This window comes from Balaenoptera borealis, assembly GCF_965194805.1.
Source record: "Balaenoptera borealis genome assembly, chromosome: 19".
Lineage (NCBI taxonomy): Eukaryota > Metazoa > Chordata > Mammalia > Artiodactyla > Balaenopteridae > Balaenoptera > Balaenoptera borealis.
Genome location: NC_138878.1, coordinates 12,100,811 through 12,128,560, shown reverse-complemented (window position 1 = coordinate 12,128,560; position 27,750 = coordinate 12,100,811). Strand labels below are relative to the sequence as shown.

Genomic DNA, 27,750 nt, shown 5'->3' with positions numbered 1-27,750 from the left:
CACAGCAAGTTGCCCTCCCTGCCTGAAGCTCCAACAAGAACATGTACTATGCAGGTCTTTTAACTCTTTTCCTTATATGATGCTGGCAGCTGGCTTTAGGGATAACATCTAACATTGTCTGCTGATTGTCAGATCCTTATGGTTCCTGGGTGTGTTTCACTCCCACAATTTAGGTAGTTCAGTAAGTGACTAAAAGTAATAAAGTAACAGAATTCCCTCAACATCAGGTACAAGGAGAGAGCTGGAAGGGGAAACCACATTATTGTTAACAAATCCCAGCTGTATGTATCAGAAGCAATTCAGCCCTACTAATGGGGCTTCCCCCTCCCCTCTTTCCTTACAAAGGGCATCTCAGCAAGTGCTGTTAACCAACGATCTGGTCACCTATGAGGGGTAAGCAAATAAGGTTTCCCAGGATGGTGGCCCCTCTTGATGTTTACATTTTCAACTTTAACTGGTGAAAGTTGGTTATCACTTAGGAGCAATGTGAGCTGAAGACAGAGATGAGTTCAATACACGTGGGAGCCAGAGCCCCAGTGAAATTGGTTCTGTTTCTAACCCTTGTTCCTCTAGACATCACTTACGTGGCAAAAGTTCTGAATTATGGGCTCGCAGGCTCTCATCAGCAAGGCTTCTATTTGAATATCCTGCAGAAGATTAAAATATCAGTAATTCTGCTTTAGAAAGAGCCAGGGGTGGGGGAGGGGCAGTTTCTTTCTCTGAATCAGCATCATCTGATGGGTAAATAATCCAATATGTACATTTGGAAACTATTCCAGTATTTCAGTTAGATGGCCCCAGCACAGACAGAACAGCAGTTCTATGCTACTCCTCTAACGCTCCTTCATTATACTTTGAAAGGCAAGTTTTCTAGAGGCAGATTCCCCTCGTGCTTGAGCAAGAGAGAAGATAGAAGTAAGAACTGTGGGGAGAAAAAAACATTTAAAAATAATATTAGAGGGGGCTTCCCTGGTGGCGCAGTGGTTGAGAATCTGCCTGCCAATGCAGGGGACACGGGTTCGAGCCCTGGTCTGGGAAGATCCCACATGCCGTGGAGCAACTAGGCCAGTGAGCCATAATTACTGAGCCTGTGCGTCTGGAGCCTGTGCTCCGCAACAAGAGAGGCCCGCGCACAGAAACGAAGACCCAACACAGCCATAAATAAATAAATAATTAAAAAAAAAAGTCTATAAGAGGACTTAACCCACAGTCTCCCTCCCTTCTCCGTCTAAAAATAATAATAATAATATAGAGTATAAACAACTCTACCCCAATAAAAAATAAATAAAATAAAAAAATAAACATAAAAATAATATTAGAGTATGTAAAGCCTTTGGAATTTTTCCCCAAAGCTAAGCAGTTCAAAATGAAAACAGGAGTAACTGACATCTATCATCCTGTCCTCGAACCAGATGACAAACTACTACCTCTCGGGAACACATGCCAACTGCCTTCAAGCAGAGTAACTGCTGTGCAGCATCAGCTGCTGACACAACATCTTCCTTTAAAGAGTTACACACCCCAGAACATCCTCATCAGCCCTCAAGGACAATGAGAATGAGACACGAGGTGACACAAGATAAAAGAAGGCAATGCATTTTTTTTTTTAATTAATTTATTTATTTTTGGCTGTGTTGGGTCTTCGTTTCTGTGCGAGGGCTTTCTCTAGTTGTGGCAAGCGGGGGCCACTCTTCATCGCGGTGCGCGGGCCTCTCACTATCGCGGCCTCTCTTGTTGCGGAGCATGGGCTCCAGATGCGCAGGCTCAGTAATTGTGGCTCACGGGCCCAGTTGCTCCGTGGCATGTGGGATCTTCCCAGACCAGGGCTCGAACCCGTGTCTCCTGCATTGGCAGGCAGATTCTCAACCACTGTGCCGCCAGGGAAGCCCCAAGGCAATGCATTTTTGAAAAATAGAAAGAAAAAAGAGACCCTAAGAAATGTAATTTTATGTATTGCCAATTTTGACAACTTAAATAGCTCTAAAAGGCTTATAAAAAAAATAGCTATTCCCTGTTTCCCTGATTTCTGGCCCTACAAGACAATTCTCACATTTTAACTGCCCCCCCCAATACTCTCTGTATTTCGAATAGTATGCCTATGCTTATGAGGTTTCTTTTTAATCTCATTTTTTGTACTTTAGTGAGTTTTAGGATGGAACAGGGATAAACATGGAATAATATTCAATCTTCCATGTTTAACTGCAAATCCCAGGCTTTTATTTTATTTCAGTGGACACACAAACATTACCAAATGGGGACTTCCCTGGTGGCACGGTGGTTAAGAATCTGCCTGCCAATGGGAGGGAACACGGGTTCAATCCATGGTCAGGGAAGATCCCACATGCCGCGGAGCAACTAAGCCCGTGAGCCACAACTACTGAGCCTGTGCTCCAGAGACCGCGAGCTGCAACTACTGAGCCTGCACGCCTAGAGCCCATGCTCCACAACAAGAGAAGCCACCACAATGTGAAGCCTGTGCACCACAACCAAGAGTAGCCCCTGCTCGCCTCAACTAGAGAAAGCCCACGCGCAGCAAAGAAGACCCAATGCAGCCAAAAATAAATAAATAAGTTTAAAAAACAAAACAAAAAAACATTACCAAATGACCTAATTGAAAGAGCTAAGGATGACAGAATAGGAATGCTTGGACTATTCTTGAATGTGATTAAGGGATTTGAAGTATAGCTGTTATCTTTTCTTAAAGGGGGAAAAAAGATTGGTCTTGTCACTGTGATAATTCTAATTTATGAAGAAAACCGAAGGGCTAAATGCAGTGTTTAGCTACAGAAATGAGAAAAGGGGTTCAAGAAGCATCACGATATTCTTCTTTAAAAAGCAAACAGAGAATCTGACAAGGTTTCTTTTGTTCTACAGGGAATCTGAACTCTCAAGAGTATCGAAACAAAAGAACGAAGAAGAAAAGAAAGGCTGCTGACAGGGCACTCTCCTTCCATGAGCTGCAAACTGCTTACCTCGGATTCTAACTCGGTGAGGTTGCCGACTATGTCTCTGCACTCTACAGCCAAGTCATCAAGATGATCCTGGAGGCATTCAAGCTCCTGCAAATAAAAAGGCACTCTCTTAGCATTTGTCAATTATATAAATAATCAAGGGTAGATGAGATACCAGTGTCCACTTCCTTTTCAGTGGTCTTCCTTTTCTTTTCTTTTAAACAACTTCACTGAACAGAATGCTAGAGCTTTATTTGAGTCCCCAAACTGGGATTTTTGAAAAGATAATTATTTGATGTATCAGGGTGGTTAAGAGGGTCAAGGGGGTACAACAGCCATGCAAATCCTCCAGAAGGCCAAACTGATAAGTGCAACAAGAATCAATGTTCAGGTGTCCTCAGAGTCTAAAAATCTTATCAGGCCTTTACTCCATTCTGTCAACACCCTACTAACCTGCATTTTGATAATGATCATTGGACAAAATATTCACAGTGAAAGATATGGCATATTCTACGACTCTTCGTGGGCAAGTAGGTTGGGACCCAGTTTCAGGGTCTGAAACACAGTAGAGAGCTGATAGCTCCTGCAAATCAAATCTGGGATTCTAACCCTAACCCACATAAAAGGATCCTCTGAGGGTAACTGCAAAACAAGCGAGCACACTAGGGTTTGAGTATCTAAAAGCTATCTCACCTGGGCTTTGGAAACTGAGCTGGAGTTACCTTGTAACATCAGTCTATTGCTATTCCTTTTAGAGACTTAGAGGTTTTAAGTTTTATATTAGCTTACTTTCCCAAAGAACATGAACAGCTATTTCTCAGCAAAGGGCTCTGTTAAAGGATCAAGTTTAACTTACTATTCTGCAAGAATCTCTGTTTCAGAATTAGAATGGGAAGCGAGGAGAAGGATTGTGGGAATTATACAAGACCCAGAAAGGGAGTGTGGAGGGGGGGACCCTAAAGGAAAATGCATACAACTTTTGGAGGATATAAATGGCTAAGGGAAAAATTCCACTCATGGACTCCTTTCCTAAGTTTAGCTTCACAGTGATGAGCTGTAATGTAGTGCAGCCTTCTCACTGTTACTTTACAGGGGGTATGAAAGGAAACTGTTTCATGGGATTCCATATGACCATATCCCTTGTTTCATTAGACAGAGGCAACAGAAAGCTAAACTATATGGCATTTCCTAACAATAAACTCGACAGAACTGTAGTAGGCCCAGGAAACAGACTGCTGAAAATGATATTCCCAGGCCCAACAGATCTGAGTAGGCATCATATTGCTTTTAAAAAATATCCAATTCCTGCACATGTGACTTTCATTAGTTTAATCCCAGAGGGTGTTTTGGAGTGGTACAAGTGGAACCGTTCATGCCTCCTTCTAGTATTAATGGGGCTTTAAATAAGTAGCTATTCCTCACTGCATGGTTCCTCTGCCTTGATCTAAAAGACAAGCTACCTTCCCACCTAATTTGCTAGAATGCAACAACATATCTTCTTTTTTTTTTTAAACTAGGCACAAAATCCTAAGAAACCATTATAGCATACACATTAATTCTTGGGGCTGCTCCTTCTCTACACTTTCCTGTACAGAGAGGTTATAATAAAACGGAACAAATGCCTGGCTAGGATTAGACCTGAGCTCTAGGTAAGTAAGTCAATACCCTTCATTTCTCTGAGCCTCAATTGTATCAATTACTAAATGGAAAAAATAATGCCATTCCTACATCTCTTCTAGGACTGTCGTAGGGCAAGCATACTATTCATGCATATCAGTATTCCCATATCGCTGTATATATTTATACTCTGCCTTCCCTCAAAAGGACCTAATGTAGCTTACAAAAATGAGAAAAGAAAAAAAAAAAAAGCAAGATAAGATCAATTAAAAATGAGTAAAAAAGAGAAAAGAAAAAGAAAATATGTTAAGGAAAGTGGAATGAAGCCGGTAGTAAGTTAGTACACAAAATGCCTACCACAAAATCTAATACACCTGCTAGAGGCAGGCCATATCTTTGGCTTGAGGCTTTTTAAGAGGCAGCACAAAGAGGGAAAACAATCAATTACAAAACATAATAACCATAACATTAAAACAAACTAACTGCTTAGGAAAAGTACAATTATAGAGACCAAAGAGAACATTTTCCTCAGGATTTCTTATACGAAGAACACTGAATAATATAGCAAATCACACACCTGTGAAGTTGATGGAGATGGATTTTACAGTGTTTGTAGTCTATATAAAATGTTAATCATGAACATTATTATTATTACTACACCATAAATAGGTAGCTTTGTCACCTACCTGTCCAGTCTCTGTTTTTTCACTGCACCATTTCCCCAGATCAATCAGGCACTTATCCTGAAGGGCAGGATCCAGCTTAACGTCCATGGCACGCTGGTGTAGGATCCTCTGGACTTCAGCTCGGCATTCCCGTGAGAGCTACATGAGAAATAATAAGCAAAATACTTCAAAGGTACCAAAACCAAAACCAAAAGACACTAGATAGAACAAATCCATTGTCAGGAAACTAACAAATAACTTTACAGTCATTTGAACCGAACTTTATACCTCGAATCTCTTCCAGAATAAAAATTAAATGTTCTAGGACGCTTCTAAACACCTTTATCTCTAGGAATGCGATTATAAATACATTCAGCATTTTCTAATATACTGTATGAAACAATATTCTTTTCTCAGAGTATCCTGATAAAGGTGAATTAGGACTGAATCACTATGCTGTACACCTGAAACTAATATAATATTGTAAATCAACTATACTTCAATTAAAAAATGAACTGGATTTGTTCAGATGAGGTAGAGAGTTTTTTGTTTATGAAAATTAATTTGCCACTACTCTATGAATGTAGAGTGGAATGCTGGGTCTGATTCAAGAAAGAATAAACACTTGGGTGAGGAGAACTGAGTTCAAATTTACCTAAACTCGGAACAAGCAGGTGAGAGTTACTTCAGTTCAGAACCAGACTCTTCTAGGTAAGTTAATGAGAATTAGCAGAGGGTCAAACAGATGAAAACTAATATTTTGGGGAGAGTTGTGAGAAAGCTGTCATTGACAGGTACAGTCAGTCTCTCCTCCTAAAAGAGCCAACACATCTGGAGGGAGGTATGGTGGGGATAGAGAGTAACTGCTTAATCGGCATAGGAGTTTCCTTTCGGAGACATGGAAATATTTTGGAAGTAGATAGAGGTGGTGGTTGCACAACTTTGTGAATGTACTAAATGCCACTGAGTTTTTCCTTCTAAAATGATTAACTTTATGTTATGTGACTTTAACCTCGATTTTTAAAAGAAGCCTGTTTTTTAAAAGGACAGCATACCAGATTCCAACTCTTCCTTTATTTACAAAGACAAGGAACCTCCTACTATAGTGACTATCAAGATGCTAGGATTTAGGAGCTCCTGTGATTAATGACAGGCTCATTATACGAAGAAAAAAGTAACAACAAATTTCCATATTTTCTTACATAGCAATATAAAAACTGGGTTAATACTGCAGTAACTAAAGTATGACATTTCTTTCTGTCTGAGTCTCCTCATTCTGAATCCTAAACAGTCAGACTTTTGCATTAAGCTCAGAAGGGGTATTTGCAAACATGCCTGTGAAATAATACCATCTATATTTTCTGTAACAAATGCAGGGCTGAAATGCAATAGAGTATCTCAGAAGGCTTAAAAAGGCCACCCTGGAGAGCAAGCAGCATGCCAGTATGGGACCAGAAGGCAACAAATGTTACCTGAGAGCCAAGCAGACACAAATATCCCAACAAGAGGCAGTACTCAGGGCAGACAAATACCAAGAGAGTGGGGCGTGGAGGGTGTAGCTCCAACGAGTGTGCTGTCTGAGGGGCCTCACCAATACATGCATTATGGGCTCTGCTGCCAAGGGTAGAAGCCTAAGAACCGTGTACACCTTGGCTAAGAGCTTCTAACGGATCTTTAACGCTAAATACAGTTAGGGTAGCGGCATCTGTCTACTTGTGATTTAGATTTTGGTAATTTTAAGAAAAACTGGAAATGTCCCCTCATTTTGTTAAAAACATAAATCAGATGGAAAGAAGCTGGTAGAACAATTCTATGTACACTCACTGAATGAAGAAGCTTCTAGTAGTGCAGCAACCCCTCCCCGCCAGATATACTAACAAAGTTTTCCTAGGATGATAGGAATCACAACAATTCACAGCAAACGAATTAAATGATGACAGGAAGAAATGAAGTCAACATTGAGTGCATACCCTCCTGCCCTGTTCCTCAGTGCGGTAGGCGTGTCGGTATAAGCAAGAAAACACAGCTCCAGGAGGCATAAGTTCACTGGTTTCATTCCAACCGTGGGTGTGGCAAAGACGAGATGCATCTCCCTGGCATTTGCGGTATAAGACAGGGTCCAGCCTATAAGGTTAAGAGTTAAGAGATAACCACTCTTACTATACCTTTCCTCCCAAGACATGCTAAGGGTTTCTGCAAGGTGCTTGTTTGTGTACTCGTTGACAATCACTTCTAGGGTAGTGGAGACAGCAGGTAAGCACAAGTACATTCCTGAATTTTGTTCTTCATGAACACACAGTGGTCAATCTGTAGAAGTTTGTTAATCCTTAATATAGAAGATTTAAATTCTGCATCAAAGATGGTATCTTCGCAATGTAAGGCACACAGCATTACAATAACAGACTCAGCATTAACGTGCCCTAGCTGAAATGAGACAAGGGTTGTAGCAATCACCAGGCAATTCACAACTTTTACTCAGTACTTCTTCTGTGAGTAAAAGTCAATCTCACCTGATACACTAGGTTCATTAAGATCAGGAAAGGACAAGATACACAGTCTCCTCCTCAAGTTCTTTTCTAGTAAAACTGTTCCACTTCTTCTTCCCATGCAAGGTAAGGCAGTTATATTTTTAGTTTACCTGAACATGCTTATCAATTAAAAAAACTTGACATTTAACTTTGACTCTGGAGACAGTGGATTAGGTGATGAGCCTCCTGCCCCTCCAGATCAGACCAATGGATGCTTCATTCTGTCTGCATTATATTATCAACTCTGGGGGAGGGCTGCTTAATGGGAGGAAGAAGGCTAATATTTAAGGAGCTTTACAGATTGTGAAGCATCTTTTGATCATGGATGAAGGAATTACAGAAGAGGAAAAACATAATTTTTCAAGGCAATAAACTCAGTAAACACTCTGTTATTTCGGTTTAGATAGCCAGAGTAAGCACAGGGAAATTCCCACCCAAGTTTCTGAAGTCCTTTCAAGAATTAACTTGAGGAAACAGAAACAGACACACTGAGTCTTCAAGTAATCTCTTTCCAGTAAAGTATGGGGGTAAAACATATGTTAATCACCAGAAAAATAATTAATGACCAAAGTACAATGGCTTAAAACAATCAGGAAGCAGCTGAACTTGGGAGGCAGGAGGAACAGCCTGGTCTGGAGGTGGGAAGAGAAAATAAGACATGGAAAGAGGAAGGGATTGCAGCCAATAAACAGTTATTCTGACCATAAGAGATATATTTCTATTTCATCTACCTCCCCCCTTTTTTCTGGCTAACAGGATGAGAAGAGAATCAAGTTGTCATTTATTGAGAAGAGCTTCTTAAGACAGAATAAATTCAATAACTTTGAATAGTAAAAGAAATAAAGCAAACTCCCATACCTAGGACAAATCAATAAAAATAAAAATCACTATAAGAGACATATCTGAAGATGCTTCTGCTGCCCCACAGCTGCCCAAGTTCTTTCTAGATAGACGTTTGTGGTATCAGAAACACTTGATGCTGACTTTCAATGTAGTAGTTAATGGGGACACTTGGGAATAGACCAGCAGGGGCTGTCTCTGCTTTTAGATACTGTTCTGAAAGCAAGAAAGAGGTTTTTCTGGAGATTAGAGTGTCAGCTATCCCACAACTTAACAAAAACAAATTACTACTGATTATTTTTTAAAAATACAAGGGATAGTGACTACACAGGAGAACAGGCTGAGGCTTACCTTACTATGGCTTCAAAATACTCACTTCCAGTGCTTAAGACTCTGTGCTTCTAATGCAGGGGGCACAGGTTCGATCCCTGGTCAGGGAACTAGGATCTCACATGCTGCGTGGCCAAAAAAACCCCCAAACCAAACAAAACAAAATACTCACTTCCAATCACGGGAGATGAAATATTGCAGCTCTAAGAGACGGTGTTCACAATCTTCCACCATTTTTTCTGTGTATAAATGTTCCATCAGGCACGAGAGGATCCTGGGCATAAAATAGAGGTGAAATTGTAACTAGAGAAAGTTCTGACAATGGATTCAGAACTCTCACACCAGTACTGCTTGGTCTGTAGAAAAAGCCATTTAGCTATTTTCCTAGGGCAATCAGGGACTTACTTTCCTGAGAATCACTCAAATTAACTCAACCTAACAGTGCTCATGCCTTCTATCAACTTCAGAGCCACTTAGCACTTAGGACTCAGCTTACACAAGAGCTGTGTGCAGCTGCTTTATATTTAACTGTTTATTATGAGAAACTTCCAACCATACAAAAGCAGAGAATCATATAATATCCATCTTCCCTTCCCATAGCTTTATCAACCTATAGCCAAGTTTGTTTTAACCCTATACCCCCCTTGCTAATATTTTGAAATAAATCCCAGATACCCTATCATTTCATTTGTAAATATTATACTTCAGCATGTTTCTCTATAATATGAAAACATAATACCATTATCCACTAAAGAAATTAGTCTAAAAATCTTTAATATCATGAAATATCCTGTCAGCTTTCAAATTTTTCCAATTATCTCATGCCTTTTTACATGTTTGTTCAAATTAGGACCCAGAAAAGGTCCATAACCTGCATTTAATTAACAGTATCTCAAATCTATTTAATCTGTAGCAGATTCCCTCCTTCCTCCCTCTCCCCTGCCCCCTTAATAGTTGACACAGTTATTTTCATATTGGTAAACAGTCTTAATCAGTCTTAAGAGTGTTTGTCTACCTCCACCAACCATACAAAGAGCTTCAAGGAAGAAGACCTTTTTTTTAACCTCCCACCACAGCATGAACAGCTGGAGTATATGCACAGCAGAATGATGAGAAACATGGACTGCATTTGTTTCACACAGTTGGGTACTGCCGGCTGCAGGCTATAAAGATTTTTGCAGAATGGAAAACCTGTTCTTACTTGCAACCTGGTTTTAAGAGCTGTTTGCACATCATATGGAATAAAACCAATACATGAGACTCAAATGCTTTATTATAGCATTTTACAGCTTTCCTAGATCTTGGATATAACTTCAGAGTTCATTTTGTCCATGATTACCCCCTCCAACCACCACATTTTGTGTTTTATTTCAATTATAATTAATTACTCTCTAATAATTATCAAGTTGCCAATGTATATGAGACAATATACAAATAGGATGAAAAGTACAGAGCCAAAGCATGTTTCATTTTATCCTGAGAGTTTTTCTCCCTGATTTTTATTTGACCATTAAGTAGGATTATTCAGTGACCTAATGTCTAGGACTGTATATGCTCAGTCACCGTCAACAAACATCATCACAATGCTAGGTCTAGGTTCTCTACATCATGGATGAGGCAGAGCCCAAGTCTCAATCCCAATACTAGTTTTAACAAAAGCTGGTATGTGTTCCTGCTTAACAAAATTTCAGTTAAGTTGTTAAACCGTCGGCAAGTCATTTGGGGATATATTCCCCATGCTGCACTGCCAAATACAATACAATACCACAAATAAGATAACCTACATCGGGTCTCCGGATCTTATGTGTTTGCAGGCTGTCTGTATTACAGATTCACAAGCTTCATTCAAAGCTCTATCAATGCGGTAATCTGCACCAGGGTCAGTCTCCTGAATCAGTGTTTGAAGCTGGATTAAAAAAAATTAAGAAGGAAGAAAGAAAGTCACTTATACATCTAGGATGAACAATGTCATGTCTTCAATCAGTTCTCAGTCTGGTATATCACAATGTACTCTTAACAAGGTACTACAATTGTCACTGGCCAAGCTCAACAGCTCTTGTCAAATACTTTCCAACTAGTTCCTCTACTTTGCAAGTTTTTCTGTTTAACTCGTTGCAGGTATAGCTTGCCTACCTGTCTGAACCATCCCTGGATGTGTGCGAAACAAGAGGACCTTACAATATAAAAGCTGCCTCTTTCCTCACATCTGTTAATCAAATTACTAAATCTGACACTCAGTGCCAAGCCAGAGTTGAGTGGAGAAGAGTAAACAGAAGACATTTCCAGTTAGAGATCTAATTTGGTCTTAAAAATCTAGAATTTGAATTTTGCTGCAAAGACAATGGCATAAAACAAGTATACTCTGCTTTATTAAAAAGAGATGTGAGACTTCAATTGCAAGAAATACCAATTACAAAAACCAAGAATATAATATTACTTATAATTTCCTATATTTCCTTAACTATTTTTTATATAACCAAGAGATAAACCAGAGCTTGTTCATTACAAGTAATACAGAAAAATACTTGTCATTATGCAGTTGAAAATGAGGATATATTCTTTAACATTTACTTTTGCTTGCTCCACAATCTGTCATAGAATAAAGTGAAAGCATGAGAAGATGTGCCTCAGATTCTTTTTTCCTGTCTGAGGAGAAAGCAGTCGGGGCACAGATGAAAAAGCTCTAAATTAAGAATGAGAAAACCTGAGTTCTATTAATAGTTCTGTCTCTGCCAGATACTAGCTTTGAGAACAAAGGCAAGTTGATTAACCTCTAAGTTCCAGTTTCTTTAACTGCAAAGAATTATAAGGAAGAATAATATATAGAAGGTTGTGTAAGCTGCAAAGCATTTTACAGATGTAAAAGATCATTATTACTACAGATGGGTAGCAGATGGTGTTTGGGGTGGGAATCTTAAATAACACAAAGCAAATTTGAAAACTACGGTCCTTCTGGTTGGGGTTCCTTTTGTTCCAAGTTAAAGAATTGGAGCCCTTTTTGTGTCATTGATTTAGCCTCTGTAGGAGCCTTCTCTGATCCTCATACATTTGACCTACAATCCTATAGAGGCTCATATGAAAGCACTGACCCCATCACATACTTGATCAGAGAACAAAGATCAAAAGAAAATCCCAATTCTGTCTCTCCTAAAAGAAGTCAACAATCAAGATAAGAGAAGTATGAAAGATATCTAATATTCTGGGATGGAACTTATTTATACCAATTCTTGGTGCAATTTGGAGAAGCTTCAAAATGCAGTGGTTAGTTAGTAGGAGGATTACTACTACTGTCAAATGACTACCAATTTTAATTTGCTGACAAAGACCAAAATATTTACTTCTTTTTCTGAGGGACATTATAAGCATCATGGGAGTCTGGAAGTTTCTCTAAGAACTTATCAGTTAAATATCCATGACTGACAGGCAAACTCTGAGAATTCTCCATGCATGTACCAGACTGCAGGTTCTAAAAGAAGACAATGAATGCCCTACACATTCTAGGAGGTTAAAGGCTCAAGGGATTACTGCTACTCTGGAATCCAGTGACAGCGGTGTGGGAAATAAACACTAAGTATGTGAACTATTACATGATTATACATCTATTCCTGCCCCGATTGCTTAGGAAAACGTGAGAAAATGCTTCCAAAAAATTAGTCTAGAGAATAGACGGCAGTCTCCTTAGCCTAGGAGAGACTGGGCCCAGATTTGTTCAGCCATAACTGAAAAGAATTTAAGTTCATGATCACAGTGTATTTGGAAGAGTATATACTCATTAAGATAATAATTATTCTTATGCTTCACTATTTATTCGCTTTACTATTTGTTGAGAGATCACTAAATCAAAGCACCACCAGGCAGAGAACAAGGGAAAATTAATGGTCAACCACAGACCAATATGGAAGTCTACTGTTTCAAGGAAAGAAACTTTGAAAAGCAAATTATTACAAAACATTCCTCCATTTGACTGAGGATGGATAATGAAGTAGAAGACTAAGGAAAACTTTCTCCCTTTGGATCACCTATCTTCAATTTTTGTGAGTAAAGGCTAAAGACCACAGGTCCGTGAAAAACAAAATGAAGTGTTTATTGCCCACTTAGCTAAACTTAATGTGGACAAAACCACGTATTTTACCTTTTGAGGCTAACCTCTAGGTTTGGAAGCACTTTTCTTTTGGGCACAAAGCATGAGGTGGGTGCTATTTATTTCTCTCTCAACAAGCTAAATTTCAAAAAGCCCTGGAGGTAAACTAGATGCTTCCAAATAAAATCAAACTAATTTCTTTTTTCTGTACACCTTAGTACAAAGTGTAGCCTCAGTAAAAATATAAGTTTATTCCTGACCACCACTCTCCCCTTTGCATGCTGCATTAAGGATGAAATGTCTTGATGTGTTCTTGGTCTGGGGCCCAGGCACACACATTGTCACAGACGTTTCCCAGGACAATCACCAGCAAAGACTGCTCCTGAGGAACTACATCCAGAAGTCTTCCTTCTAGCTAGGCTTGGTGTTCTGGAGAAGAGGCGACATTTGTCTAGTTTTCCCACTACGGGATGTGTACGTTACTGTCCACTCTGGGTCAGGGTGAGTAATAGAAGCTAAGATGAAATTTTACTACACGTCAAAATTCTATGGAAATTTTGTGTTTCAGACTGTAAAATTCTGATTTTACCTGATTAGCAGGAAAATCAAATTCAATGAAAATATTCAGTTTTTAATAAAGAATGCCAACAACAAAAACAAGAGACTAATGAATTGCAGTTTTCTAAAGTTTCACTTAGGAGAGAACCTCAACCTTCTAATTCAGAGTATAAGGCTACACTCTATCTTCTGTGCTTCCTAAAGGAATGTATAGGAAACCACAGAATTCATTGTACAGGATGCCACTGTTACATTTCGTATTGTAAATTGCTCAAAGACTCTTATTCGGTAAAAAGCAATAAACATGGATAATGGTAATGAAACAGATGCACTCTATCTATTATCATATTTTGTTAAATTATATTATGTACCTGATCTATAGTTACTCAACTGTTTATGAACCTTGGATCAAGAACAACTTTATCTTCTCAAGCAAAGCACGCTAATTTTTTCCAACTATCTTTACAGAACTGACTGTAGAGTTTGGCGGTAGAGAAAGACAGACCCTCCCATGCACAGCTGCCCTTGTCGAACAAGAAAAGATGGTGGGATTTTGAAAACGACAAGCTTTCTTGATCCTTCAGGCCAGGAATTCACGCCATGCTGCATATCAGTAGTACGAAGAGAATCCTAGAAAGTTTCAATTCATTTCAGCTCTCTTTCAGCCTCAACTCAATCAAACGTGGTGCGAGAGGCACATTCTCTTTTGCTGGAAGACCTTTTCTGATTTACCAGAACCTGGTTTGCCTTAGTAAATACAATCTAGCCAGATACCTCTTCTTTAAACACTCCAGTAAACAATGCATTTTATCTACTTCTTTAAGTTTACTGTATAGCTCTTTTTATTTATTATGGGCTCAGACTTCTGCTCTGCAGCAAATTCCACGTTTTTACTCTGATATGCCTGAAGAAACAATATTTTGCGTCTAGTTCTTAATACCTAAGGTTCACTGTGATGTCACAAATGATCCAGATAAATAAGCTGGGACAGTGTCAGGAAGAGGCTCCTCGGCTGATAAAATGTAACATTAAAAATGGCAGTGGAAAATCTGTCCTTACCGCTTGCTGGCAGTTCATTCCAAGGTTCCCCTTCTCCCCCCGAACTACTTTCATCAGACAATGCAGGGTTCGCCCTTTTCGATGCAATCCGGAACAGTGGTGTTCAATCTCCCCCCGACAGCTCAGGATGATCTCAGGGCTCAAAGAAAAGTCTTCCATCAACATGCGGCGGTAATCTAACATCTCACCCTGGCACTCACTGCTCACTTGCCGCCCTGTTAGGATTTAAGTCACAACATTATGGATGGTGAGCTACAGGATCAGATATTACCACATATTAAAAGTACAAGTTTTTCCCTAGAATATACCAGTCACACTATTATCTAGACTGAAAAGCAGAGAATTTAGCAAAAGCTTTATCAGCATAAAATGAGTTTAATACTCCAAAGACTAGGGTTTACCTTGTCGGTGTTCTACCTTATACAGAATTTTATACTACTGAACTAGTAATGCATATGTATTGCCAACAGAAGTCTTATCAATAAGATAACTACTGGGATAAAATTAAAGCCAGGAAAATCCCTACTGGCTTACACCCTTTAAGCTTGTGGAAAAATCTTCACTTCAAATACTCACTACACCTCCCCAACTCTTCTTTGAGCTGTCAATGCCATCTGGGAAAACTTATGAAATTTAAAAAAAAAAACAGCTTTGCTGAGGTATAACTGACATATAATAAAGTACACTTTTAAAACATACAATTGGATAAGTCTGACATATGTATGCATCAATGAAACCATCACCACAATCAAGATATCGAACATATAACCATCAACTCCAAAAGCTTCCACATGTTCCTTTAGAATCCCTCCTTTCCTTTCCTCTCTACCCACTTACCCCATGCCCGCCCAGTCAACCACTGATCTGCTTTCTGTGACTACAGATTATTGTACTAGTTTGCATTTTTCAGAAGTTCATATAAATGGAATGATATGCTATGGACTCTTTTTTTTTTTTGTCTGACTTCTTTCAGATTTTTTGAGATTCAGTCACAAATCAACAGTACATTCCTTTTTACTGCTAAGTAATATTATTCCATTATGTGGCTATACTACAATTTGTTTATCCCTTAAACTGCTGATGGACATTTGGGTTATTTCCAGTTTGGGGCTATTACAAATAAGCTGTTATGAGCATTCATACACAAGAGTTTATATGGATATATGCTTTCATATATCTTGGGTAACCTAGGATTTACACGGCTGGGTCATAAGGTAGATGTACGTGGAACTTTTTAAGAAACTGGCCAACTATTTTCCGAAGGAGAAATTTAAAATTCCCATCAGTAGTGTAGTTCCAGTGCTTTCACATCCTACTAACACTCACATGGTCAGACTTTTTAGTATTAAAAATCTGTATAACTTCTATGAATTATCTGTTCATATCCTTTGGCCATTTATTTGCTGAGTCTTTTTGTGTTTCCTGTTAATTTGCAGTTTAAGGAGATTAACTCTCTATTTTTTAAATACCAAAATTAGATGTTAATGCATACTGTTTTATAATATGCTTTTAGTAGTCAACAATCTCCACCTTTACATTTCAAGAAAATTTCATCAAACACCCAGACCATAATCAAAATTCTCCAATTTCCTCCAAAATGTCCTTTGTTTGCATGAATACCAAACATGCATGGTCTCTGGTTGCTATTCATTGCTTTTACGCTTAGGAGTCTTTCACTACCCAGATATGAGAAAAAAATTCAACAAAAAGTTCTGAGTTTTATTTAACAACTGATCTTTTTCCACTTAACTTTTTAATCACTAGCCAATTGTCCTAGCATCATTCATTTGACAGCTAGGAATTTCATTTTTACATCCTACAGTCCATGTTAAGAAATGTTCTTTCTGAATGACCCTGACCTTTTATACATCCTTCTTAGTTCCTTTATCAGGGATTGACTTTTGGACTGAACAGACCCTGAGTCTGACCTTATAAGGTAATCCTTCCTTCTTTCACTGTTTATTTCTTTATATCAACACTGTTGGAATAATAACAGTACTCATCACTTAGCGTATGTTACATGCTACGCCAAAAAACCTCATTCGATCCTCACAGGAACTCCTCAACACAGGTAATATATTTTTGTTTTATAGATAAGAAAAATGAGGTTTGGAGAGATTAAGAAACACAAATAATGGTCCCCAGGCAGTTAGTTTGGTGATAGAGGCATCATTTGAAGTCACGTCTCTCTGACCCAAAGCTCATATGCTAAATCATTATGCTTCCCTGACTCTCCTAAAATTGCTGTGTGACATGCATTTTAAAAATTTTAAATTGGATTTGAGAAATATACCTTACTTAAAAAAAGCTGGGATGTAAAGAAAAACAAAATTTAGGGCTGTTGAGTTAAGAGGAAGGGGCTTCAGTAAGACTTAGGGATACCAAGCCTTCAGCCTAGAGTTCTGCTTACAAAGAAAGGCTCCTGAGCCACAAGGTACAAGTGTACTCAAAAGAGCCCACATAGGAGGAAACGAACCAAAAAGGAGTGAAAAAGATAAAAAGAAATTAACTCTTACCTCTATGCACAGCTGACTCCAGACACATCAGAAGGTAGGAGAGCCTGGCTTCCCGGGACCGAGGAAGGTTTTCCACGTTGCACCGGTATTTCTTCAAGTCACTCTTACAGGATTTGGCCAATGAATAACTGACTTTATAATCCTGGGCAATCAGCTTTTGGCGGGTTGTTAGTGCTTCTCGACACTGAGGAAAGCGGGCAGAAAGGGAGCTGTGACCGCTCAGGAGGCTGAGCCGTTCACATGTACCTCTAAGACAAGCAGAGGCTCATGGCCAAGTACAGTAAACAACTGCAGTAGTTACCAAAATGTCTATGTTTAAGTTTGGTTAAAATTGAGCACAAGTGTGTTGAACTAGTGTAGCAAGAAGTAGGGGTATATGAGCAGGAAAGCCTGAAATTCTATGGTGAATTGCTGATTGTTGCAACAATAGCAACTGTCCAGAACACATAAATATGTGGTAGATTCTAATACATTAACTTGACAAAGTATTATTTTCCTCTTCAACAATATCCCTAAAGTAAATTTCACCAGCATGAAAGTGGCAACTGACATAACACTCTGGAAGCTCCATTCTATACTTTTTAAATATAATTATTCAATACTAAATGATTTAAGGAAGTGAAATGAGGAACATTTCTTCAGCTGCACAGGAAAGTAAGTGACAGGATAGCAAAGCCAAAAATAACGACTTTCAAAAGTCATGAAAGATTCTTGCATTCATCCAGGGACAGAGAACTAACAGTAACGAGAAAGCTTGATGAGACAGTTGCTGAACAATTAAATTGCTAATTATCTATGAAGCATATTGGTTTGGTTAGTCTAAACTTCTTGAGTACATAGGGATGGCTTCAGTGTAATTCTGATATAAAATTCTCTGATTTTACTCCCCAAACTGATTCCCCATTGGCTTCCCAAAGTCCAGATATCACGAGAAGCTTAATTTTTTTGGTTTAAGTGAAATATGTTTTGGTTTCCTACTAAAAGCCAAGTATCTTACCTCCGAAAAGGACAAGCTGTATCAGTATTTTATATTTTGGTATGAGTTTATAAGAATATTATTTGAGAGGATTTGAGAAAGCTTTTAAGAAAATGAATAAAATGCTGGTTTGTTTCAAAGTAATACTTACTTTTTCACTCATGGATTCTTCAAATTTATGGTTAAAGAGGCACTTATATACTCTGCCTTCACCAGCTTGTGTCTGTAAGATGGAATATAACATCATCATCATCATCACTAGCTAAGTAGTTATGCTGGGCAGTATCCACAATCTTACAAAGAACTTTGTTAAATTATTATAATGATGACTACCTTTGAACACATGGCTCAGTCATTTATAAAATTTAGTAGCCTTTGAAAGAAAATAATGATTGCAGTGAAGATGAAAAAAAATTTCCCATGGTATTTGAATACACTGTCATGTGTTCCCAGACATACTGTTAATTAGGAAACCAAGAGAAGCGTCAATGAGTCTCTCTTCTTACAACTTTATGCTAGAGTCAGTAAAACTCTAGCATTGGCTCTGATCAGTGGTTCTGATAGTTAAAGCTATTAATTCAAAACAGCAGGCAGAGTAGGAGTGTACACAAGTCACACTCAGTCCTTTGTGGTAAAGATGGAGATTTCTGCCTAAAGGGTTGGAAAGTTGTTCTACAGGGTACGCAGGTAGTAACCAAGGATTTGGTTTTAAAAGTTAGCCACCTGCTGCTTCCTTTGTGTTAGCCAAAACTAGTTAAATATAAATACGTAATATGGCCAAGTTTTAGCCATGGAATATATGTGAAATGGGATTCCCTGGTAAGATAGGATTCCTATATATAAAACAGATTTCCAAGAACTGTAATTGAGAAGTGAGATAGAGTAGAAAAAACAACGTATGGAGACTGTTCGAAGCCAAGTGTTAACTAGATGTTACCTCAAGGCTGAGCAGCCGTATCCAATACCCAGATAACTTTCTGTTATCCTGGGATCAACTCCACCTTCCATTTCAGTGACTTTTCTACATGTGACAGCTTGTGTTGGTTTAATTTTGGAATCGAGTATAAAAAAATATTTAGGAAGAAAAGGAAGCAAAGAAGAACAGTTTCTGAGCTGACTCACATTTTCACAAAAACGTTCCCGATCATCTCGGCAGGCAAAATATAAATGCCGGTCTAAGTGAAAGTCATCTGAGGACAGCTCAGCCACCCGGAGAATGGCTTTCTTGCAGAGTTCAGAGACTTGAATCTTGGGATCTCTTTCTTCTGCTTCCTTCACCAGGCCTTTCTCCAAGCATGATACCACCTCACCCTGTGAATGTGCATCCTAAAACAACAAGGATACTAACATTTAAAAACTCTCACCACCATGAGCATCAAATAAACATCATTTGGTTAAAAACAAAAAACCAAAAAAACCAACTCAACACACAATAGTTTATCAATGTTCTATTGAGAAATAGGGTGAGAACCAACCACATTGTGGAAGTTACAGAAAATGCCCTCGATAATCTTTGGTAAGAATGTAATAGTTGCAAGCTATAAATGAAAATACAGATCCTGGGAAATTTAAGTCAGTTTAGTTTGCACTAGAAACAAGAACCTGACTTTTCAGAGTTTAAAATGTCAGAAAATTTTAAAGAAATTACATCAGCCCAATGTGGTGATCATAGTTCATGTCAATATTGATAGAACACTGCAGAAATATCTGTTAATTTACCTCTAAGGGCTAGGTATTTCTCAAATAATAGTGCTTTAGTCAAGTTTAAAAAATAACAACAAACCTCAAAATTCATTGAGAAAACATGTTATAGAGACCTTCTTTCTCTTTTTTCTATTTTATACTGTCCGCAAAGACCCCACTCTTTAGTGTAATGTTCACTTTGATGTTCTGGATTTATCTTAATATGATTTAACAAGATTACCACCATTTACACAAACTGCTTTTGAGAGCTTTCCTAAAACCATCCAATTATCTTTAATTGTACATTGCATCTACCCCGTAGCAACCACAAGCACTCATTCATTCAAAATATGAAAAATTTCCCCTAAACATTTTCTATTTAAGAGCCCTAATCTTTTATATTCAGAAGATATGCTTCAAAAACTTGAGAGGTATATCCATAGATGTACCAAACCAAAGCAGCAGAAAATTCAGTGTTATCATTTTACTGACACACACACACGCACGTATATAAAATCTCGTTATAGTAAAATACCATGTTTATGAGATCATCTGTACATAAGACTCCTAAAACTAGGTAGGGAAATATCTATTTTACTAAAATTTCAATTCAACAAAAAATGTATATAGTTTTTTTCCATTTTGTTGTAATAGGGTTTGTTCCACAGCACATTAATTTCCAAGTATTTTCATGAAAATTTTCATGTTCTCTCTTAATATACCTATGAAAAGGGGCTACGAGCTGTGATACCTATTGTGCAGCTGAGTAAACAGAGGCCTAGAGGAGTTTATCAACTCGTCCAAGCTGCAGAACATAAGGCACCTAGCTAACAGTCCACCATTTATTTTTTTAGGCCTTGGAGTGCTATGAAACTCCTACAGTTTGTATGTGGGTTTTGTATATTTTTCCTGAGGAAAGTTCATAGCTTTCATTAAATTCCAAAAGGTTTTCTGATCCAAAAAAGATCAGGAAGCACACTATACCAGCAGATTCTCATGCCTTCCTATTTTCTATCTGTACCTCAAACTTTCTCACTAGCTTTATGATTCCATCCAATGCTTAGAAACCTGAGATAAGCAAAAAGTTTTTTTAAAGAGTAATTCTGAAGGGAGAAAAAACTCTGAAGGACAAGTGACAAAAAGATAAGGACAGAGAGAAGAGTGGACACAAACCCCAGAAATTCAGAGTAAAGCTTATTTTTTCTTCCTAATTTATGAGTGACACTAAAATTTGTCTGACTTTGGCCCACTTAGAAAAGCCCTACCCATTTCCACTTCTCAAAGGAAAAACAAACCTGTGGTAACAAAGATTTGGAAACATATCAGTCACTTACTATTTACAGTTTACAAGAGATTATTATAAACATGTTTTGTTAATGAAATAATATCTTATACCAAATTTTAGTAGCTCATAATAACTTACTGAGAGGTTGCTAGCAATTAGGTCGTAATCATATAAAAAAGGTTGAAAATAGTAGCATGATAGCCAACTCACGATTTAGACTTACCCTTTAGTTCTGACATCATAGGGTAAAGAAATGATTTCCCTGTAATGAGTCTAAGTGTTTCCCTGTATACTTAGGGTTTACAACTGTTTAAATGCACCAGCACCATGGTTTGAGACCCTCTAAGGAATCTGAGATGTAATTTTAATTATAGCAATTGTAGCACCACATATTAGTATTGAGCCATAACATCACCTCCATTAGATGTTTTCATTTATCATAACTTTAGATAATTTTTTCTAATAAAGATATTTCAGGAATTCTTCTCAGTTTCCCAGAGTCTCTGAGCTTTTCAGTTCAGCCCATTTGAGTTATACAACTGAAATGTATGCAAATATTTGACAAAGAAGACTGTAGGGTTATTACTGAATATGAATGAAAGCAAGGGACTGTATAGCAGCACATTACCTACAAGAAAATGAAATTACTTAGGGTTAGGTTTTAAAAAGTTATTAATATGCAGGCTTGACATATGAATAACAAATGATACTGTAAATGGACTTACAATGAATTTTTAAAATTCTATTGTGGTGAGACAAATGTCTGTCTTAAAACTATTACTAGTGTCCCAATCAGTTTTTAGCAGTTCAATAAGTAATATTTTTTCTTCTCCATACACCTTGTCCTTTTTAAAAATTTTTTTGAAAGACCAGAGAAGGATAACACTAATCACAAAAAGGTGGGCAAGAACTCAGTTTTCATCTCTGCTATTAACCATCCTCCATTTCAACATTTGTAATGTCTTCTGTGATCTACCTCTATAGGTAAAGAGAGAAAAAGAATGTCTGAACTACTCAAAGTAGTTGGTTAAAAGCAGGAAAGAATAAAATGATAAAACTAGTGTGTGAAAAGTATAAAAGTAGTAATAATGTGGGGCACTTGTCCGCAACTAAGTTCCTGTTATGCCACATCCTGCTTTCTCTTCAAATGATATAAATTATTTACATTTACTTTTGGAGATCTGCCTTTCCATTTTAAAAATATTTATTTATAAAATTCCAAAGGTTTTATTAAATATATAGTCTTTGTTCTAAAAATTTACATACATTAACATTCTGAAAAAATCATTATAGTTCTGAAATTATGACATTTGTATGTTCATACAGAGGCAGGGTATAAACAGATTAACCATGACGCCTCTCCTCTGACCTCTGGAGGTGAGTTCAAAGCTAGTCACAGAGGAGTTTGCAAGCTTCAGGGCAACAAATTTAAAACTGACGAGTGCGTTCTCTTCTGTGGTCAGAAGCTGACTTTATAAATTCTCAGGATAATTTTCAAAACTAAATAACTTGGCTTCAGAGAAGGAAACTATAGTTAGAAAAAGGCAAAGAAGGGCTGAGGACAGACTGCTATCGTTTTTAAACTTGGCTGTAGCAATAGGGTGGATTACATACAAAGGAACATGCTTTTTCAGAAGTGCAGGCATGAGTCATTCTAGGGTGCTAGGGTGGGGGTCTGGAGTAAAAAGAAATTCATCTAACTGGTAGGTACAGCCAAAGATGAAAATGACAAAAATGTGCATTTGGATGGTCCATGGAAGCATTTTTGTTATTTTAACTAAGCTGAAAAATCAATCCTCACTGTCACATCTTTGGGCTCTGGCACTATTATATTCTGCCATGGTTCAAGTCAGTGCAGACTTAGTAACTTGTACACGCAGCTGAAAGCAGGTTTTACACTGACAATTCAGATTGCTAGTGGGAAGCTAACCAGTGATTATCTTGGTGGGCAACAGGGAAGAACTACTACAAAGAGAGGTGAATTGTAATGGTCTGCTCTACAGCACGGATCACTAACCACAAAAATGAAAATGTGTCATCATTGATTCCTGAAAAGTGTGTCTGTAACACTTCTATGAAGATTTTTAAGAGTGAGGTTTGGAACAGAATATAACCCTCAACACCCTAAATAAAGTCAGAGGCGCTTCCTGAATTATCAGGGTGACTTAAATGCTTTTGTGCCATTTCTACAGTGTGCTGGGAAAGTGAAGAATCACCCTCCTTTATTAAAACTGGCCTTTCATTAGCTGCCTGAAAGCTGTATGCCAGTTCACAGTGCTCTCAAGACCGACCCAGAGGTTCCCTGTGAAAGGGCGAGCCCTGTGCTGGTATGAAGCAAAGGGTATTTGGTGACAGCCAGACAATAACCAGCACTCAAACCTTCATTTGAACTGGTGTGTGCAGTTCCAGAATTCTAACACCACGCCCCCCAGTTGGGGACGGAAGCTTGCAAGTCACAGTGCTCTGAACAAACAGAGGGCAAAGGCACAAATGGATTTTGCTTTCTCTCGTACTTCCTAAACAGCAGATTAATGAGCAGCAGCAATTAACAGCTGATGCCATACACAGGTCTCAGACTACCTCTCCCACTGGCATCTGCTACTTCTCAGGAGTTCTTTCATTTTTGCTAAGCAAACAAATTCAGCATAAACCTGGCTGAACCTCCATTGTGACCCTCCGGACAACAGACTATTAAGGACAAAAATAAGATCAGATATAATTAAGGAAGAAGAAGCTAGGTAGTTATTTTCTTTCCTGCCTTTACTAAAACTAGTTCTCCTGAGATGAACATAACATATATCACATTTACAGAGTAGCTTTCTTCTGAGAAGCTAAAAATACCTTCCATGTTTTAAAATTTTCTAATTTTTATATACGTTATCTTCTTTTATACTGGTGTGCTTACTAAGTAATTTTTTTTATGGCAACAGTGAGGTATATGCAAAGAAAGGTTAGAGAACTTGAGTCTCTCCTAATCCAACTACTTTTCCCACAGGACTACAGAATACTTTTCTAGAGGAACGTTATAAGTAACCAGCAGCTGGTTTTGCATTTTGAAGCTAACACTAATCTTAGCAGATATTAATTCCTCTACTCCCCCATACAGTATTGAAACAATTTGTTACAAACAGATGAAGTGCACCCACAGGCCAACTAGCCTTAGATATTGGGGCTGTCTGGACCTCAACTTTAAGTCTACCTCCAGCCCTAAATTTTTTCCATGCCAGTCATACAAAGCTTTTCATTCATCGAGTCTGTAAGACCCCTTTGGTGAAGGCAGTGTAGTAGATACCTTTTCTCCAAGCCGAATGCTCCCACATTTCAGAATGTTGATGTCATTTTTACAGTCATCCATGAAGCCACAGATTAGACGGTAATCACTGAAAATGATGGCTGTCATCTTGGTGATGTATTGGTGACACTGGTACTCAGTGATGTTGCCTCGGTGATCCACCAAGCAGGAAACCAAGTAACCTTTTCCAACTGGTTCATCAGCACACTCTTTGATCTGCTCAAAGGAAAGTGGCTGTTTTACACAAGTATTCTATTCTCTTATCAAACAACTTTTACAAAAGAGAGAATGATATTTTCTTGTTTCTTCTTCCGCGGGAGAAAAAGGAAAACACTTAGAAATGCTTGTGTTTTAAAGAAAATAGTGTGCCATGCCTACTCAGATCGTTGCACCTTCTAGGAAACACCTGATTAATATGCTTTGCAAGAAAATACATACATATACAAATGCTTAGGTAGAACCCATGTTTAAATGGCGTAAAAAGAGCTTTTTAAAAATTTTCAGCTTTGTTGAGAAAATTTATTAAAATGTATTTATTGAAAAGAGCTTTTGACAGCTCTTTTTATAATGATTCTACTGAGAAGTCCCTTTATCCATGCAAAGAACACAATGGACAGTGAGAAGATTAGTCTAAGGAACAGGTCTGAAAAACAGGTGCAGAACTAAAGTCTAGTTGCATATCCCAAGCCAAGCTACACAGCAAACTATTAATGTTAGGTAAACCTAATGACCAAGGGGAGGGAGGGAGGAAGGCATACTATTACCTCTTGACATGACATTAATGTATTCTGAATTAACTATGGATTTGGACATATGTTTTGAACCTAGCAGAATCCCAGCTTTAACACTGTGGTCTAGAACAGAAATATGTTTAAATATGATGTTTAGGGACTTCCCTGGTGGCGCAGTGGTTAAGAATCTGCCTGCCAATGCAGGGAACATGCGTTCCAGCCCTGGTCCAGGAAGATCCCACATGCCGCAGAGCAACTAAGCCCGTGTGCCACAACTACCGAGCCTGCGCTCCAGAGCCCGCAAACCACAACTACTGAAGCCCGCGCGCCTAGAGCTCGTGCTCCACAACGAGAAGCCACCGCAATGAGAAGCCCGCGCACCGCAACAAAGAGTAGCTCCCACTCGCCGCAACTAGAGAAAGCCCGCGCGCAGCAACAAAGACCCAATGCAGCCAAAAATAAATAATAAATAAATCAATTTATTAAAAAAACATGATGTTCAGTGCAGTCTGGCAAGAAGTTTGGGAAGGGGGAAGGCCATTGCAAGTGTAATCTGGGTGGTTTAGACATATGATCTAGTGGATCAAGCACAGCGTGACTCCACATGGGTAGTGTTCCCGCAAAGTACACATAAAATCACAAGTGCTAATGAAGGAAAATAGCCCCAAAATGTTGAAATTCAGGCATAAAAAAGTGAAATCTACTTACAGGGTTTTAAGCTTGAATTATAAAGCAGAGAAGGTTGTTTGGAAAAAGCCTGTTGCATTTGGAGCAATTAAAAAAAAAACAAAAGTGGCAGTTTTGACAAGAGGAAGGAGCCAAATGTAAATGTCTGTTTCCAATATAAATGAGAAGGGAATATTTTACTGGTTTTTTTGAAACCAATGGAGACCATTCTCTACTATTACACCACCTATGGTAAACATGTACACTTGATAAGACAAATACAATCTCCTTTTCCAAAAGGTGCTAGGTGAAGGACATACCACATACTAATTGTCCTATAGGCCGGTGGGTCTCTTCATGTCTGACCCCAGGATTAAATCCAGAGCAAGTCAAAGACTCAGTTCAAGAGAGGAAATTGTGTTTACTTTTAAAGAAGCAAACCTGGAAATTTAAATAGCCTCACACTGGTTTCAAGAGGCAGCAGAGATCTTCAACAGTCAACAAGCTGAATGCAACGTTTTCAGCTTAACCTTGAGCTCTTTTTTTTGGGTGATGCCTAGAGAGAGGGCCGTGAATGTATTTCCAAGAAAAGGGTTTTTTGTTTGTTTGTTTGTGATTTTTTTAAAGCAAAACAGAGGTAAGTTTCAACAGTGAAAGGAGAAATAGCTGCTTGAAAATCTCAGCATTTATAATTCAACCACTGGAAAAACCCTGCATAAAAAACACAGGACTAGTGGCAGACACCTGGGTTTTAAAACAATGAAGTAGAAGTATTCATATAGGCTCTAATACTGGGCAATCAATGGTTTAAAACTCTGAAGAAAGACCAAGAGACATTTTGAATTGGAGCCTCAATAAGAAATTAAATGTATATTTAGCTTCAATCACCTGAGATTTTACTGAAACACCTATTTGTTCACCACCAATTACAACCAGATGTAGTGTTTGAATTAAGGGTATGCTTTTCTTCAACCACTCTATTGGAGAGAAGTTTAATACAATAAAAGAAATTTCTAAGATTAACAGCAAAAAACAGCATTAAATCGTCAACATATTTACGAATGGGTGTAAACTCTGAAGTGGCTGGGGAGCAGATTCTTAAGGTGCCATTATAAAATGCTATAGTCACTCTATTTTTGACATGAGGCAGGAGAAAAGCAAGCGATATTTGACTCAATCATGGAGAGTAAATAAAAAGTTTGGTTGGCAGTCTTCAGTATTCTTATGATGTTGTTTTCCTCCTTGGAAGGATTCCAAAATTAAGAAAGAAGAGGGAGATGCAGAATAAAATGTTTTGTTGGCAACTATGTTTTTCCTGATATTTAATTTTCTTGACTCCAGAATAATCTCCCTCTAGGGAGGGAGAAGTGTCCCTGTTACATTAATCTTTTATAAAACCACAACACCCCAAAAGGTTACAAGAGGGCCATAACATAACATATACATTACAAGGAAGCCAGTTTCATTTTATAAATAGATGGATAAAACCAGCAAAGGGGGAGATTATTCTGATGAATCTGCATATTCTATGAGCTAAATTTCCACATGGCACTCAAACTGGTATGTACATGAGTCACATTGGGAGTTTGAGGTGCATAATACTGAACCTAGAAGCTGAAGATCAATGTTTTAAAATAAGGTATTCTATTCTGAAGCCCCAACGCATATGAAGAAGGGTCACTGCTTTAAAAGAATAACGCATATCTGATTCAGTAGTAGAAAGTTTGAGGAAGAAAACAGGTTCCACAAGATCCCATAATGACGAAAGTTAGGAACACAAGCTGAGGACTTATCTGGTTGGAGTAGAGTCTTCCGTAAGACCTCAGGAGAAAATGGTCCTGAATTAAGTCATCAATAGGGTAGTTTGGGGACAAATCTATATGATGTAAGATCTGTGATTATTAACTTTGAGGTAAAAAAATAGCAACTATTTTCTTTGTGATTCTTTCAGTATGAAGAAATCCCCAGCTTC

At 38.2% G+C, this 27,750-nt stretch overlaps 1 protein-coding gene and 1 long non-coding RNA gene across 3 annotated transcripts in view; one reads left to right on the top strand and one right to left on the bottom strand.

Annotated features, from left to right (window-relative positions):
• Positions 1-27,750, bottom strand: part of GLG1 (golgi glycoprotein 1) — a 154,109-nt gene that overhangs the window by 22,987 nt on the left and 103,372 nt on the right. For both annotated transcript variants that reach the window (XM_082369788.1, XM_082369787.1), the window contains exons 4-14: positions 24,382-24,597; positions 19,244-19,447; positions 18,273-18,344; positions 17,146-17,329; positions 14,630-14,844; positions 10,716-10,837; positions 9,104-9,205; positions 7,204-7,357; positions 5,255-5,392; positions 2,973-3,059; positions 585-647 (exon numbers count right to left, since the gene is read on the bottom strand). In XM_082369788.1, the coding sequence (XP_082225914.1) occupies positions 585-647; positions 2,973-3,059; positions 5,255-5,392; positions 7,204-7,357; positions 9,104-9,205; positions 10,716-10,837; positions 14,630-14,844; positions 17,146-17,329; positions 18,273-18,344; positions 19,244-19,447; positions 24,382-24,597 (1,557 nt within the window). The remainder of the gene's footprint in view (positions 1-584; positions 648-2,972; positions 3,060-5,254; positions 5,393-7,203; positions 7,358-9,103; positions 9,206-10,715; positions 10,838-14,629; positions 14,845-17,145; positions 17,330-18,272; positions 18,345-19,243; positions 19,448-24,381; positions 24,598-27,750) is intronic.
• On the top strand, positions 656-2,595 carry LOC309617571. The gene is made up of 2 exons (XR_014238053.1): positions 656-1,589; positions 1,894-2,595. It is a non-coding gene; the product is annotated as an uncharacterized lncRNA (long non-coding RNA).